At 45.3% G+C, this 16,474-nt stretch overlaps 1 protein-coding gene and 1 non-coding gene across 7 annotated transcripts in view; both read right to left on the minus strand.

Moving 5' to 3' along the window:
• The window catches only part of cep104 (centrosomal protein 104), a 326,262-nt gene that overhangs the window by 65,690 nt on the left and 244,098 nt on the right, over positions 1–16,474 (minus strand). For all 6 annotated transcript variants that reach the window (XM_085966835.1, XM_085966834.1, XM_085966831.1 and 3 more), the window contains one exon: positions 11,844–11,982. In XM_085966835.1, coding sequence (XP_085822961.1) covers positions 11,844–11,982 — 139 coding nt within the window. The remainder of the gene's footprint in view (positions 1–11,843; positions 11,983–16,474) is intronic.
• LOC147100506 (small nucleolar RNA U109) lies at positions 15,108–15,244 on the minus strand. The gene has a single exon (XR_015073641.1). It is a non-coding gene; the product is annotated as a small nucleolar RNA U109 (small nucleolar RNA).

The raw sequence follows: 16,474 nt of genomic DNA on the forward strand, positions 1-16,474 counted from the left end.
ACAGCTGGGGCAGTCGGGAGAGCAGGAGGCCAGTAACTGGTGAGTTTAAAAGCTCACCTTTCGCGGGCTTTTTCTTTCACAGCTGGTGCAGTCGGGAGAGCAGGAGGCCAGTAACTGGTGAGTTTAAAAGCTCACCTTTCGGGGGCTTTTTCTTTCACAGCTGGGGCAGTCGGGAGAGCAGGAGGCCAGTAACTGGTGAGTTTAAAAGCTCACCTTTCGCGGGCTTTTTCTTTCACAGCTGGTGCAGTCGGGAGAGCAGGAGGCCAGTAACTCTTATATAGGTGGAGCTGTTGCTAAACCCGAAACACTACAGTGTAGTGTCTCCCACCCTTCCACCTCCTCTAACCTTTTAGGGGTTAGGGGAAGTTGAAAAGGTAGGTTCAATTTATTTTATTTCAGGAGCCTAACCTAGGTGGAAAAGGTTCCAGGACAGGAGGCGGCAGTGAAAATACAACACCAGAAAACAGGTAGGTGACTGGTTGGTGAGTACTTTCACAAACTTATTCTAAGTAGAATTCAATAATTAAGCTAAATCGTAGTAAATAAAAGGGTATTGTAAGGGCTAAGTCATGGAAGGGCAGCTCGGACCCGTGTCATGCTCCTCCTGTGCCATGTGGGAAATCAGGGACACTGTCCCTGACAACTATGTGTGCAGGAAGTGTGTCCAGCTGCAGCTCCTAGCGGACCGCATGGCGGCGCTGGAGCTGCGAATGGACTCACTCTGGAGCATACGCGATGCTGAGGATGTTGTGGATAGCACATTCAGTGAGTTGGTCACACCGCAGGTAAAGGCTAGCTCAGACAGTAAATGGGTGACCAAAAGGCAGGGTAAAGGCAGGAAGGTAGTGCAGGAGTCACCTGCGGTCATCTCCCTCCAAAACAGGTTTACCGTTTTGGGTACTGTTGGGGGAGATGACTTATCAGGGGAAGGCACCAGCAGCCAGGTTCAGGGCACCATGACTGGCTCTGCTGCACAGAAGGGCGGGAAAAAGAGGGATAGGGCTATAGTGATAGGGGATTCAATTGTAAGGGGGATAGATAGGAGTTTCTGTGGCCGAGACCGAGACTCCAAGATGGTATGTTGCCTCCCTGGTGCAAGGGTCAAGGATGTCTCGGAGCGGGTGCAGAGCATTCTGAAGGGGGAGGGGGATCAGCCAGTTGTCGTGGTACATGTAGGTACCAACGATGTAGGTAAAAAGAGGGAGGAGGTCCTACAAGCTGAATTTAGGGAGTTAGGAGCTAAATTGAAAAGTAGGACCTCAAAGGTAGTAATCTCTGGATTGCTACCAGTGCCACGAGCTAATAAGTTTAGAGAGAGTAAGATAGATAAGCTAAATACGTGGCTTGAGCAGTGGTGCAAGGGAGAGGGATTTAAATTCTTGAGGCATTGGAACCAGTTCTTGGGGAGGAGTGACCTGTACCAAGGGGACGGTCTACACCTGAACTGTGAGGGAGCCGATGTCCTCGGGGTAATATTTTCTAGGGCGGTTCGGGAGGATTTAAACTAATTTGGCAGGGGGATGGGAACCTAGGTAGTGGAAAAGAGGGAAGTCATATGAAGTCAGAAATAGATGGTAGAAAGGTGAGAAGCAATAAGCAAAGGAGAGAAACACAAAGGGCCAAACTAATTCATAATGAGAGTGTGAAAAAAGCAAGCCTGAAGGCTTTGTATCTTAATGCTAGAAGCATTAGGAACAAGGTGGATGAATTAGTTGTGGAAATAGAGGTATACAAGTATGATTTGATTGGGATTACAGAAACGTGGCTGCAGGGTGGGCAAGGCTGGGAACTCAACATCCAGGGATATACAATATTTAGGAAGGATCGGCAAAAAGGTAGGGGAGGTGGGGTAGCATTGCTGGTAAAGGAGGGGATTAATGCAATGGAAAGGAAGGATATTAACTCGGATGAAACGGAATCTGTATGGGTAGAAATGAGAAATAGCAAGGGGAGGAAAACGTTAGTGGGTGTGATATATAGGCCTCCAAATAGTAATATGGAGGTGAGGGAAGGCATAAAAAGGGAAATTAGAGAAGCGTGCGATAAGAGCACAGCTGTCATCATGGGTGACTTTAATTTACATATTGATTGGACTACCCAAATTAGTAAAAATTCTGAGGAGGAGGAATTCCTGGAATGTTTTCGGGACGGTTATCTGGACCAATATGTCGAGGAGCCGACTCGAGATCAGGCCATTTTAGACTGGGTATTGTGCAATGAGAAGGGACTTATCAGCAATCTTCTTGTACGAGGCCCCTTGGGTCAGAGCGATCATAATATGATCGAGCTCTCAGTCGAGATGGAGAGTGAGGAAATTGAATCAGAGACTAAGGTCCAGAACTTAAATAAAGGGAATTACGAGGGTATGAGACGGGAATTGGGTAAGATTGATTGGGTGGTGTTTCTGGGGGGATTGACAGTGGATAGACAATGGCAAGCATTCAAAGATAGAATGGAAGAATTCCAGAACATGTTTATACCGGTTTGGCATAAAAATAAACCTAAAAAGGTGACTCAACCGTGGATAACGAGGGAAATTAGGGACAGCATAAAATCAAAAAAAAGGGCATATCAACTGGCAAAAAAAAGCACCAGACCGGAAGATTGGGGGCAGTACAGGATACAGCAAAAGAGGACAAAGGGATTAATCAGGAAGGGGAAAATAGAATACGAAAGTAAACTTGCAGCAAACATAAAGACAGACTGCAAAAGCTTTTATCGGTATATCAGGAGGAAAAGACTGGTAAAATCCCAAGTCGGTCCCTTGCAGTCCGATTCGGGAGAATATATAATGGAGAATAAGGAAATGGCAGACCAATTAAACTCATACTTTGGTTCTGTATTCACAAAGGAGGACACAAATAACCTCCCAGGAATATCGGCAAACATAGGGACTAATGAGAGGGAGGAGCTGACAGAAATTAGTATCTCTAGGGATATGGTGTTGGGTAAGTTGAGGGGACTGAAGGCCGACAAATCCCCGGGGCCTGATAAACTACATCCTAGGGTACTTAAGGAGGTGGCCCTGGAGATAGCAGATGCTCTAAGGATCATCTTCCGGAACTCCATTGACTCGGGAACAGTACCCGTGGATTGGAGGGTAGCTAATGTTACCCCAATATTTAAAAAGGGGGGTAGAGAGAAAGCAGGGAATTATAGACCAGTAAGCCTTACATCGGTTGTGGGCAAAATGCTAGAGTCCATTATTAAGGATAAAATAGCGGAGCACTTGATAAATGGGGAAAGGATCGGACAGAGTCAACATGGATTTACAAAGGGTAAATCGTGTTTGACTAATCTGCTGGAATTTTTTGAGGAAGTAACTGGTAAAATAGATGGGGGAGAGCCAGTGGATGTGGTGTACCTTGACTTCCAGAAAGCCTTCGATAAGGTTCCACACAAAAGATTATCATGCAAAATTAAGGCTCATGGGATTGGGGGCAAAGTATTAACGTGGATAGAGAACTGGCTGGCGGATAGAAAACAGAGAGTTGGAATAAACGGCTCGTTTTCGGAGTGGCAGGCAGTGACCAGCGGGGTGCCGCAAGGATCTGTCCTGGGACCCCAGCTGTTCACAATATATATAAATGATCTGGATCAGGGAATTGGATGCAATATTTCCAAATTCGCTGACGACACTAAACTAGGAGGAGGGGTGGGCTCTGATGAGGATGTCAGGAGGCTACAGTGCGATTTGGACAGGTTGGGGGAATGGGCGGATACGTGGCAGATGCACTATAATGTGGATAAATGCGAGGTTATCCACTTTGGGGGTAAAAACAGGAGGGTAGATTATTATCTAAATGGCAATAGATTGGGAGATGGGGAAGTGCAGAGGGACCTGGGTGTTCTTGTGCACCAGTCACTGAAGGAGAGCATGCAGGTGCAACAGGCGATTAAGAAGGCAAATGGTATGTTGGCCTTCATATCAAGGGGGTTCGAGTACAGGAATAGGGATACCTTACTACAGCTGTACAAGGTGCTGGTGAGACCGCATCTGGAGTATTGTGTACAGTTTTGGTCGCCCCATCTGCGGAAGGATGTTCTTGCCATGGAAAGAGTGCAACGGCGATTCACCAGGCTGATACCTGGAATGGCGGGAATGACCTACGAAGAGAGATTAAATAGTTTGGGCTTGTACTCACTGGAGTTTAGAAGATTGAGAGGGGATCTCATCGAAACATATAAAATTATGGCAGGCCTGGACAGGCTGAATTCAGAGAGAATGTTTCCAATGGCCGGGGAGCACAGAACCAGGGGCCACAGTCTAAAAATAGCGGGCAAATCATTTAAAACAGAGATGAGGAAGAATTTCTTCACTCAAAGAGTGGTGAGCCTGTGGAATTCCCTGCCACAGAGGGCTGTGAAGGCTAATTCAATAAATATTTTCAAGAGAGAATTGGATATATTTCTGAAGGCTAAGGGGATTAAGGGTTACGGAGAAAAGGCGGGGACGGGGTACTGAACTGGTAAGATCAGCTATGATCTCAGACGAAGATCAGCCATGATCTCATTGAATGGCGGAGCAGGCTCGAAGGGCCGAATGGCCTACTCCTGTTCCTATCTCTATGTTTCTATGTTTCTATGTTTAAATGGCTTACACCCCTTATCCTTAGACTGTGACCCCTGGTTCTGGACTCCCCCGCCATCGGGAACATCCTTCCTGTATCTAGGGAAGCTAGATATATACATTAGGGAAAAAGGAATAGAAAGTTATGCTGATAGGGTTAGATGAAGAGGGGTGGGAGGAGGCTCATGTGGAGCATGAACACCAGAATCGAGCAGTTGGGCCGATTGGCCTGTTTCTGTGCTGTAAATTCTATGCAATACCTTCCCTGGGCTGTTTACAGCCCATGGACTAGATTTTATTTGCCAGCATGTCAACACTGAATGCAGTGTGGATTTCAATGGCACTAACAGTTGAATCATCTAGTTTTCTGGTTTCCTGGAGATTATTAGTATTTAAAAATGAAGATTTAAAAGTAAATTTGGAGTCTCCCCTGATGTCTCTGTGGCTAAATGCACTGCATGGTGTGGCACTGATCCACTCGGACTAAGGATGTCCCAGGCCAGACTGATTTCTTGGTGGACATCGAACGTGGACTGGATCAAGCTGGTTCATGATGGCCCTTTCTGCTAAATAGCCACCAACTCCTCACTGTCCAGGCTCACACATGAAAAATGGCCACCTGGGCAAGGTACCTGAAAGTTGCTGGCACCAATGGTGTCAAACTCCAGCATCAATTACCACCTTCAGAAAAGGGGAGAGTAAATTAGGGGGAAAATTAAAACAATGGAAGTACCTCTTCAGTTTTTAAAAATTCATTCTGGGGATGTGGGTGTCGCTCGCAAGGCCAGCATTTATTCTTCTTGAACCACCGCAATCCGTGTGAAGGTACTCCTACAGTTCCAGGATTCCAGGACCCAGTATATGCTGTAGTATCACTGCTGTTGGCTTCCTGGAGTGCCTGAGCAGAATGGCAGCTGGTGGTTGTAAGGTGCCTATCACTTGTTGCAACTTAATAGTCAGTTCATAACGTGGATTTTCCTGTGCGTGCTTCTTCCATTGGGATGCTACAATTAGACAGTCAGATATTCACAGGATTTAAAGTGGTTCTTGCCCACCCAATCGGAGTTGCCAAGCAAACATACACAGTGAACAAACCCACAGGATGCTTGTAATAGAATGGGTTAACCGTTGATCAGTTCCAAACACTTTGAACCATCAGAAAGGCAAGTTATTACTGAAAGATAATGGCAGCAATCAGGAGAAGGAAATGCTCACAGAAGGGAATGGCTGTGACACTACATCATACTGCATACCACCAAGAAATGTTAATGGAGCAAATTGTGGTATTTATGCTATTGAGCACTAGGAATGAGTTAGGAATGAACGGAGGGACCATGGATTTTCTCGGCCTTGAAATATGAAAGTTATTGTTAGTGTGTAATATTCTATGTAAAATCCTATGGCAATAAAATCTAGCCTTACATATACTTTTTTAAAGCACGTATACACAGGTGCAGTATTGAGGGGTGCACTTTCCAACTCGGACAGCAAAAAAGTGAATTGTTGCAAACCCATAAACTTGAAACTACTGCAAATCCTCAGCGGTCTCACAATCTTTAGGCCAGCTGGGATGGTTTTTCAGCAACAAATACATTTTGAGATGAAATCGGGTCAACTTCCAGAAGCTACAATACAGAATTAAACTGAAACGGCTTGAATAGACCACTGATGAACCTATGCACAATATGTTAATTGTCTGCTGCCTGTGGGTTTTTCCCGTCCCGATAGGCTATCTATGGTTTCTATGGCAAAAAGTCTGTCCATGGTTTCTATGGCAATAACAAATCAAAGCTTGGGTCGCTGTCCAGAAAGTGAATCACCAAATACACAAACAATTCACATGTGTAATGATTCCATATCCCCCCTGCCATACAAATGAAGTCTCCGAGTTATCTATGCATATGCCAGTATGGGAGCAAAGCAGAAGAGGCATTTTTAAGACAGATCAAATAAATGACAAAGACTTGTTAAATGTCAACTATTAACTCTGGAGCAATGACTTAATAAAAAGTTTGATAGCAAGATTAATGGTTAGGGCTGCTCCAGCGGCTCAGTGTGCAAATGTATCACTTGGTGTTGTAATTACAGGAAACTTTTTTTTATCCGGCAGGACGGGACCGACGTGGTGCCGGTTCATCAAAAATTCCGGATAACCGAACGCTATAGTAAAAGATACAGAGAGCTGACAGCTCCGTATAAAGCAACAAACCCTGTTGCTTAGCAACAACTGCAGAACAATGGCCACAAGTTCCAAGCGTCTCTGTAGCCACACCCTTGCACAGCAACAGATGGAGGAACGCAAGTAGAATATGAAGTAAAACCTACTCCTGAATTTTGCCGGTTAATCGAGATTTCCGGTAATTTAGGTGCCGGTAAATCGGAAGTTTCCTGTATTCTTACAGGCCAGAAACGACCCAGGTCTGGTCTGTGGGGATTTTAGCCAGGACAGCGATGGGGGCAAAGAAAAATAAATTAGCCAGGGTTCCTGCTTACTATGTAGAGACACCCTCCTGGAAAGCGTAGAGATGCAGATATCAGTTGAGGGCGGGATCAGTGTTTGTTCTGATGTCACCAGTTATGTTTTTAGGTTTTTACACTAGATATTTTCCTTTGGTTCAGTGTCACTGGCTGCTCCTGTAATCAGACCTTGTATCCCTTGTGAGCCAAAGTGTGCTTTTATCTGCGCGATATATAAGTAAATGTAACAAGAGCCAGCCAGTTGAACACCGAACCCTTACCAATGTACTCAACTTACTGGAATATATCATGTGCTGCCGGGTGATCCCCTTATCTTTGACAAATGGATACAGACCGTGACTCAGGCTAACCACTAACTAGACAAATTTATTGAACACAAACAGGAAAATGATAGTGTAAGCAATAAATTTACAGTTAATACAAATTCCCTCATTCTACATGAAATTAAAACAATAAGCACGAAAATGTGAAATGGGATCCTTTATTTCTTACTCGGTTATCTGCTACCAAGAAGTCCTCTTATTATCCCCAAGGATCTATCCTCGGCCCCCTCCTATTTCTCATCTACGTGTTGCCCCTTGGCGACATCATCTGAAAACACAGCGTCAGTTTCCACATGTACGCCGACGACACCCAGCTTTACCTCACTACCTCTTCTCTCGACCCTTCCACAGTGTCTAAATTGTCAGACTGCTTGTCCGACATAAGCAAAAATTTTCTCCAATTAAGTATTGGGAAGACCAAAGCCATTGTTTTCAGTCCCCGTCACAAACTCCGTTCCCTAGCCACTGACTCCATCCCTCTCCTTAACATCTGTCTGAGGCTGAATCACACTGTTCACAACCTTGGTGTCACATTTGACCCTGAAATGAGCTTCCGATCACATATTCACGGCATAACAAAGACCGCCTACTTCCACCTCCGTAACATCGCCCATCTCTGCCCTTGCCTCAGCTCATCCGATGCTGAAACCCTCATCCATGCCTCTGTTACCTCTAGACTCGACTATTCCAACGCACTCCTGGCTGGCCTCCCACCCTACGTAAACTTGAGGTCATCCAAAATTTGTTTGCCCGTGTCCTAACTCGCACCAAGTCCCGTTCGCCCATCTCCCCTGTGCTCGCTGACCTACATTGGCTCCTGGTTAAGCAGCGCCTCAAATTCAAAATTTGCATCCTTGTTTTCAAATCCTTCCATGGCCTCGCCCCTCCCTATCTCTGTAGTCTCCTTCAGCCCTACAACCCTCCAGAGATATCTGTGCTCCTCTAATTCTGTCCTCTTGAGGTTGAGTGATTATAACCGCTCAATCATAGAAACATAGAAGATAGGAGCAGGAGTAGGCCATTCGGCCCCTCGAGCCTGCTCCGCCATTCAATGAGATCATGGCTGATCATTGTTGGCCGTGCCTTCTGTTGCCTGGGCCCTAAGCTCTGGAATTCCCTCCCTAAACCTCTCCGCCTCGCTACCTCTCTCTCCTCCTTTAAGACGCTCCTTAAAACCTACCTCTTTGACCAAGCTCTTGGTCACCTGCCCCAATTTCTCCTTATGTGGCTCGGTGTCAATTTTTTTTGTCTTATAATACTCCTGTGCAGCGCCATGGGACGTTTTACTACGTTAAAGGCGCTATATAAATACACAAGTTGTAGGTGTTGCTGATGATCCATTGACCAGCTCCTAACACTTTGAATGATCTGTAAGAGAGGTCATTATTTAATGACAATGGCAGCAATCAACCTATGCATAATGAAGACCTTGCCTTGGAGTTTCTGTATCAGCCAGTCTGGGGTATGTGTTCTCTGCAGCTTGCAGGAACAGTTAGCAGTACACAATATTAGCCAAATGTTTCATTTTATCACACCCCTTTATCAGATCAACCTGCCAACACTCACCATCTAGGCTCACATGTAAAAACTGGCCAGTTGGGTGAGTTACTGGAGGGCTGTTAGTGCACACACAGCTGCCACATTGAATGTTAGCACCTTCAAGAGAGAAGGGGGAAAAAAATCCAAACAGCTCCCCTTGAGCTTCAAGCTCTTCAGTGATTCATTGATCTTCGGTAGTAAAAAGCCAAGTTTCAATAATTGCCTTTGACTTTAGCGAAAACGACAACATTCGACAAAACAAAGTATCAGGGCGATTTTAACCCAGCCTACCTGGTGGATTGTACTAGTTACATATGGCAAATAAAGAATCTTGAATACAGGGCAGTCACGGGGTTAAAATCATTGTACACCACTTAACCTCCCCCTACTGCTCTGCAGTGTGACATACACAGGACCCTGGTGCAATTTAGAGGGACGAATGAGCAGATCGTGGGCCTTACGTGCTCCACCCAATTGAACCCCCCGAAAATAATGTGGGACATAAGTACCCAAACTTCCCCACTCCATTGCACCCCCCAACCCCACCCTGGACCTACGTGCCTGCCAGTTGGAATGACATCTTTGCTGCCCAATATTGTGGCAACTTTGAACCAGCGAGCTGCAGGACGCCTGTTCAGGGTTTGCAGCTCCCCACCAACATGGTAATTAGACCCGACCCTCAAAAAAGACCGGGTGTCCCTCTGGCAGGAATGAGCGGGCACTGCACATGATGCCCATCGTCCATGCAGGGACTTAAATCTACTCCATGATTTTAAATGATACATAGAACTAATTCTCTGTTCCTCTGACTCTGGCATTTTGTGCATCCCTCCTCCCTTCACCCCACCAATGGAGGCCATGCCTTCAGCTGCCCCTGCACTGGAATTCCCTCCACCTACCTCTCCTCTTTTAAGACCCTCCTTAAAACTCGTCACTTTAACCAAACTTTTTACCACTTCTCCCAATATTCTTTTGGCTCGGTGTCCATTTTATCCCTTATGATTTTTAAAATATATTAAAGGTGCAATTTAAATGCAAGTTGTTGGTTTAAGTCTCCCCTTTCTGTAATGTACCTTGTCAGAATTATGGACAGTTGTTTTAGATTCTGGGCCAAGAATCTAAAAATTAGCATACTCATTCAAGTTATGAAAAATGCACTTTCAAAAATAGCAAAGGACTGCAATCTTCATCAAGTCAGTAATACAGCAATTAGTATAATTATTTAAACAGACAACTCAACTGATGAAAGTGACACGTGGCTCTTCTGTCCAAAATCCTCCCCAAACAAAAAAAGGTTTGCCAAGTACATTTCATAAAGATCATGCCTGTTAAACCCTTCTAATAGACACAGTGAAGCATCCTAATAGCACCTGTAGAGCCAACTGTCCTTAAACCACTTAAGAGGCTGGTTTACTCATTCAATAGCATAATACTGCGGATGCTGGAAATCTGAAACAACAACAGAAAACGCTGGAAAAACTCAGCAGGCCAGGCAGCATCCGTGGAGAGAGAAACAGAGTTCACGTTTCAGGTCGAAGACCCTTCGTCAGAACTGAGAAAAAAGCAGGAAGTGGAACAGATTTAAAAGCAAGTTTAGGGGCTGGGAAAGGGGGAGGGGATGAAAGAACAAAAGGGAAGGTCTGTGAGAGGATGGAAGGCAGGAGAAGTAAAGAGGCATTAAGAGATATTCAAGGCAAGAGGAGATGGTAATGGGACAGGTTAAGGAACAAAGGATGGCTCTAGATGAAGTGTGAATTGTGCGGGCAGAATGAAGGACAGCTGCTGTGTGGGAGAGAAGAAAAAAAGGCACAAACAAAAAGTGCGGATAAAAAATATAAATATGATAGGGGCCGAGGTTATGATCTGAAATTGTTGCCTTGGCTTGTGTGTTACAGTCCCCATCGCTTCTAGCGGGCGCGCTCGTGCAAACACATATTGGCCACTATACACGATGGCTGGTGTAAAACGGGGGGAAAAAAAACTACGTATCTGAAACATACTTATGAAATTTTTATAAAAAAGGACTGTGTGATTGTTAGAATCACCCAGCTTTGGAATACCTCATTTAAATTGTTCCAGTAAGGTCAGGAGAGACTCAAATTAAACAAACTTCATTAAGAAAGACAAGTTTGTGAAATCCTGGGACAGACTCTATCCTTTCGGGATCAATCAATAGTTTATATAAAACTGGCATCAAGCAGTGTTTGTGTTCCCATTAATTCTCAGCTACAATCAGTTTATAATCTTGGGCCATGGTTTCTGACGTCAAACTATAGGAACCAGGCGCTCACCACTGATATTCAGTGTAAAGTAGGGTCAGTGCTAATGTTTGACAGACCTCATGGCAGGTGGGTGCCATTTTTAATAAGACATTATTGCCTGGAGGATGTTTAAAGTCTTGAACTGAATGTTGCACTGCTGCCAGAGCTTTCCACTTTGGCTCGAAAACCGCTGTTAAGTGCTTGTACAGACAACATAATTAAAGGAACAGCTGATTGAACATTGTGCTAATTATGCCAGCTACAATTTGCAGAGCATGATGTAAATTAACAAAGGCTGAACTTAATTGGTGAAAGAATTGACTCTTGCTTTTCTTGAAGGGTATCCGATTGAATAAAAAATATATTTAGATCAGCAAAAACACCCAGAATTTCTGTTCCTGCCCAAAATAAATGGAGCACTTCAGACGCTAAAACCGGCAACTTTGAAATTGGTATTAATGCAAATAGATAACGGTTATCGCTTTTTGCTTATTTTCAGCGACTGCCGGTTTTAAACGTGGATGTTTTAAGTGGTGCTGATGGTACTAGTGTCATCAATTTTAGTTTAAAAGAAAAACAAACACACTATAGGTTGATTTCTAAATCCTTAGAAGGAACAAATTTGACCTAGCTAAACTAGATTGGATTAGGTTACAACATTTTTTGGCTTACCATTGCAGCTCTTTATCTTGAGATGTTCCTGCAGGTCCTCTCTCGCTACTGCTTCACCGCAACGGTGGCATTTCCCAAAGCTGTCTTTCTTGTCGCACTCGGTCAGCCTGTGCTCTGTAAGGCTGGCTATTTCTACCACCTGGATAGAAAAAACAATCCAAAATTACTCCTGGATGTCATCAATTCAGTATGCTAGTCATGCAAATGCAGAGTGCAGTATGGATATGGAAGTCATGTTGAGGAATAAAAGGCTCCATGCCATGTGAAAACGGGTAATATTTGTGGTAGTCACAGTTTCTAACATCGGGCGATAAAATGCTTATGTGCTGGACTGAAAAATATCAATTGTCAATTACTGGAGGGTAGATTCAATAGATTTCAGATATACTGTGTTTTCTGAATAGTTATGTGGTGTTTGAGTCTGAAAGTGTAAAGCACACTTACGTTAAAACCAATTATCCACACCAGAGGAGAGATGGCTTTGTCATAAAAGTCAATTGTGTCAGTGAAAAAAAGTGACAGCGCGACATTGAACCATATCGAAGCATCTGGCACCATTTTGGAAGATGGACAAGCACACTGTAGAACACTTTGTGCCACAATCCCATTTTGCATTAAATTTTAGTAGTGCATTACAGGAAACTTTCGTTTAACCTGTAAGTTTTTTTTGCTTTTCTTTTCCAGTCAGGCTCTGCAAGGTCTAGCTGAAGCTGTTGCTTAGCTACAGAGACGCTTTTAAGCTGCGGCCGACTGTTTTGAAGCTGTTCAACAGGGTTTGTTGATTCACACGGAGCTCAAAAGCGCTGTATGTTTTAACATTAGCGCTGGTTTCTACGGCAGTTTTGATGGTACGGCACCAGCTCGGTCCCGTCAGTGCCGGATACCAGAGAGTTTCCTGTATTTTGAACGCAAACTTAGCGCATACATATACAGCAGAGGGGACATCACTATACCCTTTAAGCTGGTATCAGGCAAAACAAGCCTTCATGTTTTTCCAATGATGGCAGGATCCCCAAGGGAAATAGTTGACAAACTGGACTAAACATTCCAGGAACAGTTACAGTTTCACTAAAAAAAAAATCAGCAGCTCCATACCGAGAGGTTCACAGCTTCTCTTTTCAATTTATGAAAAGCTTGTTGCTGGACTTTTGCTTGTCTAATGGCGGATGCTACAGAGGGCAGTATGCGGGAAGAAGGGTCACCTCAACAAATGCCGGCCCCATATTGCCTGCAGAAAGTCCTTCAGATGCCCCAAAGTAGTACTGAATACCTACACCCCAGAGTAAAGTGGAGATAGGCAGCTAGTAATTCTTATGGTAGACTCGAAATGGTAAATACCAAGCTGCCCTTGTACGACTGTACGAAGTTGAAAGATGTGGGTAGCTTGCATGATTCACTACATGGCGAGTTCCTGATCAAAGAACAAGGTAACCTTCTGTGCACATCAAATGCCTCTCTATAACCTACATGGAAGAGGCCTACAATCTGGCTGCCTTTCTCAACCCTCTGGTAAAAGAATTGGGTTGGGCCAAAGGATAAGAAAGGAAATAACTTGAAAAATATGACAAAGAATGAAAATGAAGTGCAACATTCCTGTTTTTAAAGAAATAAGCTGAGCTCAGATACCTTGTATAGTTTTATTTCTTAATCTTCCAGAGATCATCAAAATCCTTGAACACTTTTGCTAATACATCCCTATTGAATTATCAACCTATTCAAATTGCATTTTCTGAAGAACCCCAAAACATTTCTACCTCTCACCTAAAACATCTGAGTTTTGTTACAAAGTGCAGGAAAATGGTGGGAAGGCACTTGCACTTCCAAGTAGCTAGGTGTGTAGCAGCATTGGGTCTTGGGTATGGCGAGTCATGGCATTTTGCCATAGTGGGTTTACATAGCACTGCGGGGGTGGGGGTTGGGTTTAATTTAATTTAAGTGGGGTTGTACTGCAGTGAAGCTGGTGTCTTGGGGATTTGCTAGTTTGGGACAGAGGTACTGGGAGGGTGATCCTGGAGGCTGGGAGCACTTCGGGAGGGGGTTACTGACATCTGGGAATAGAGAAGCAGGTGTTGGAAGTATTGGGGATGGTGCACTGTGAAGGAGGTTATGAGGTCTGAAAGTAGCACAAAGTAAATGCTGGGGTCAGAGACGTTTGAAGGGAGGGTCCCATGATCTGATTGGGGCGGATTAGACAGTTCTAAGATGCTGCAGTAATGGGAAGGGATCCAACAGCATGGAATGACTAGGCGTTACACTATTGAGGCTGTATTGATGAGAAGAAAGGTGCAGGAGAATGGAAGTTGTGGACCGCAGTCCATTCCCTAAGGCCAGAAGCCGAGTGGAAGCCACTTTCCTGTTAGTGATCTGGCAACTGGATCTGTTGATGAGAACAGTGGATGTGTTTCTAATCAACTTGCAGACGTACTGTTATTAAAAGTGCAGTACGTACTTTTATCAACTAAAAGCTGGTTTCTCGCTCAGTGTGGGAAGGAGCGATGCAGCTGGCTCAGGTAAGAGGCAGCAGCGGATGCTGGGTTGGATGAGAGAGCAGCCCAAGTTGGGCATCAGCCTGAGGGATCATGCAGAGTTGGCTCAGGCAGTGTTGTGGAGAATGACGCCACTGGGCCAACGATCTTGGAAACTGAGCTAAAAAGTTTCATTTAATGGTGTACATGCAGACATGGGACTTTCGGTTGCGCTTTTTCCATCACGCCAGTCACACTTTTTTATGCAGACTTTGTTGATTGGCTCAAAATAAAATAGATCAGAACTGAATTAGTAGGGAACATTCAAAATACTGAGGATATCAACCAGAAAACTACCAATAGGAACCTATCAAACCTGAATGCCAATCAGGCGAACCCAAGTTTAAAAGAAAAATGGTGAACCAATCAACTTGCTCAAAAAAATTTCCAAGTCCTTTCATCTGTCCATTTTTGTGATCAGTAACTAAAATTTGTAACTTTCCAAGTTAATTTTTTTTTTTTACTAGGTCCCAACAGCCAAATTTAGTGATTTTAACTTAGGAAAAACATACAGATATGGCTAGGCAGCAATAGACAGAGGGAAGATGGACAAGTTCAATCCTGTTATTGTGAAATAGGTAATTTTTTCTGCATTTATTATCCAAGAAGATAGCTTACTGATGAGTTTTCTTTTGTTTTCAAAAACAGGAACTTGAATTTTGAAAGCCCTTCAGGTTAAAACCTGAGCTACCTGTGAGCAAAACCAAGAGTTATCAGCTAGTATATAGAGTTAACTTAGTCATGTTGGAGACTTATACTACCGTTCAGTCTGTTCTTTTGAGACTGACAGCCCTGTTGTCCTCAGAGTTACTCTAGCACGCTGCTGGAATGTCATGCTCCTTATTGAAAAAAGAGCAGAAATCAGACCTCACCCAATATGAATAAAGTCAGGGTGAGGTAAAACGTGCATTTCAATTCATACCATTTGACACAATGTATAATAATACTAGCTGGGGAGCCCCGCGTTGCGAGGGCAATTTTGGGGCGCTTGGTCTCCCTGCCCCTGTGTGTCCCCCCTCTCCCTGTCATGTCCTCTCCCTGTCCTATCCCTCCCTTCCCTCCCCTCCTCTGTCTCCCTCCCCTCCCCTCCTCTGTCTCCCTCCCCTCGCCCACCCCCACCCCTCCCCCACTCCCCTCTGTCCCTCTCTCCGGCCCCTCCCCCTGCCTAGCGCCTGAGGTCCGGTGCCGTTCCGATAGCGGGAATGCTGAGCGGCGGCCGGCGCCGGGAGTGGGCTCTCGCGGGCGGCGCATGCGCGGTCAGCGCATGCGCGGTCGGCGCGAGCCCCCCGCGATTTCCCGAGGCTCGCCCCCCCCCCGCGATTTCCCGAGGCTCTCCCCCCCCCGCGATTTCCCAAGGCTCTCCCCCCCCCCCCCGCGATTTCCCGAGGCTCTCCCCCCCCCCGCGATTTCCCGAGGCTCTGCCCCCCCCGCGATTTCCCGAGGCTCTCCCCCCCCCGCGATTTCCCGAGGCTCTCCCCCCCCCTATTAAATTGTTATTTAATTCCCTAACACATCATTAAAATATTTACCTTAGTTCCCTAACACACAGAAGGTGTGGGGGGAAAAAATTGTGAAAAATCAAGATGGCGGCCACTCACCTCGGTTCAGAAGGATAAGGCCCGCCCACACATTGGTCGACCGGTCAGGTCACCGAAGCGTAGGATTGGTCAATCGTCGAGTCACTCGACACTCAACTGTAGGAAGGAACCCGCCGTCCGATTGGTGGACCTCGACGTCACACGGTCGCTAATGAGATGCTAATGAGCGGAACGCTGAACGTTTTTGGGATACCGCGGGTGGGATTTTTGTCCGGTCGAAACGTAAATACGCCTATGACCGGTCCGGAATCGCAAGCTTTCTTTTGAGGCGACGCGCGCGTCGGTACGCTCTGTAACTTTCAAACATATAGAGAACGGACAGACATCGGGACAGACAGAAGAGCCGCTTTATATATATAGATACTAGCTGGGGAGCCCCGCGTTGCGAGGGCAATTTTGGGGCGCTTGGTCTCCCTGCCCCTGTGTGTCCCCCCTCTCCCTGTCATGTCCTCTCCCTGTCCTATCCCTCCCTCCCCTCCCCTCCTCTACCTCCCCTCCCCTCCTCTCC

The sequence above is a fragment of the Somniosus microcephalus genome, chromosome 25, assembly GCF_052327205.1.
Source record: "Somniosus microcephalus isolate GS21.2 chromosome 25, FLI_Smic_1.0, whole genome shotgun sequence".
In the NCBI taxonomy this organism is placed as follows: Eukaryota; Metazoa; Chordata; class Chondrichthyes; order Squaliformes; family Somniosidae; genus Somniosus; species Somniosus microcephalus.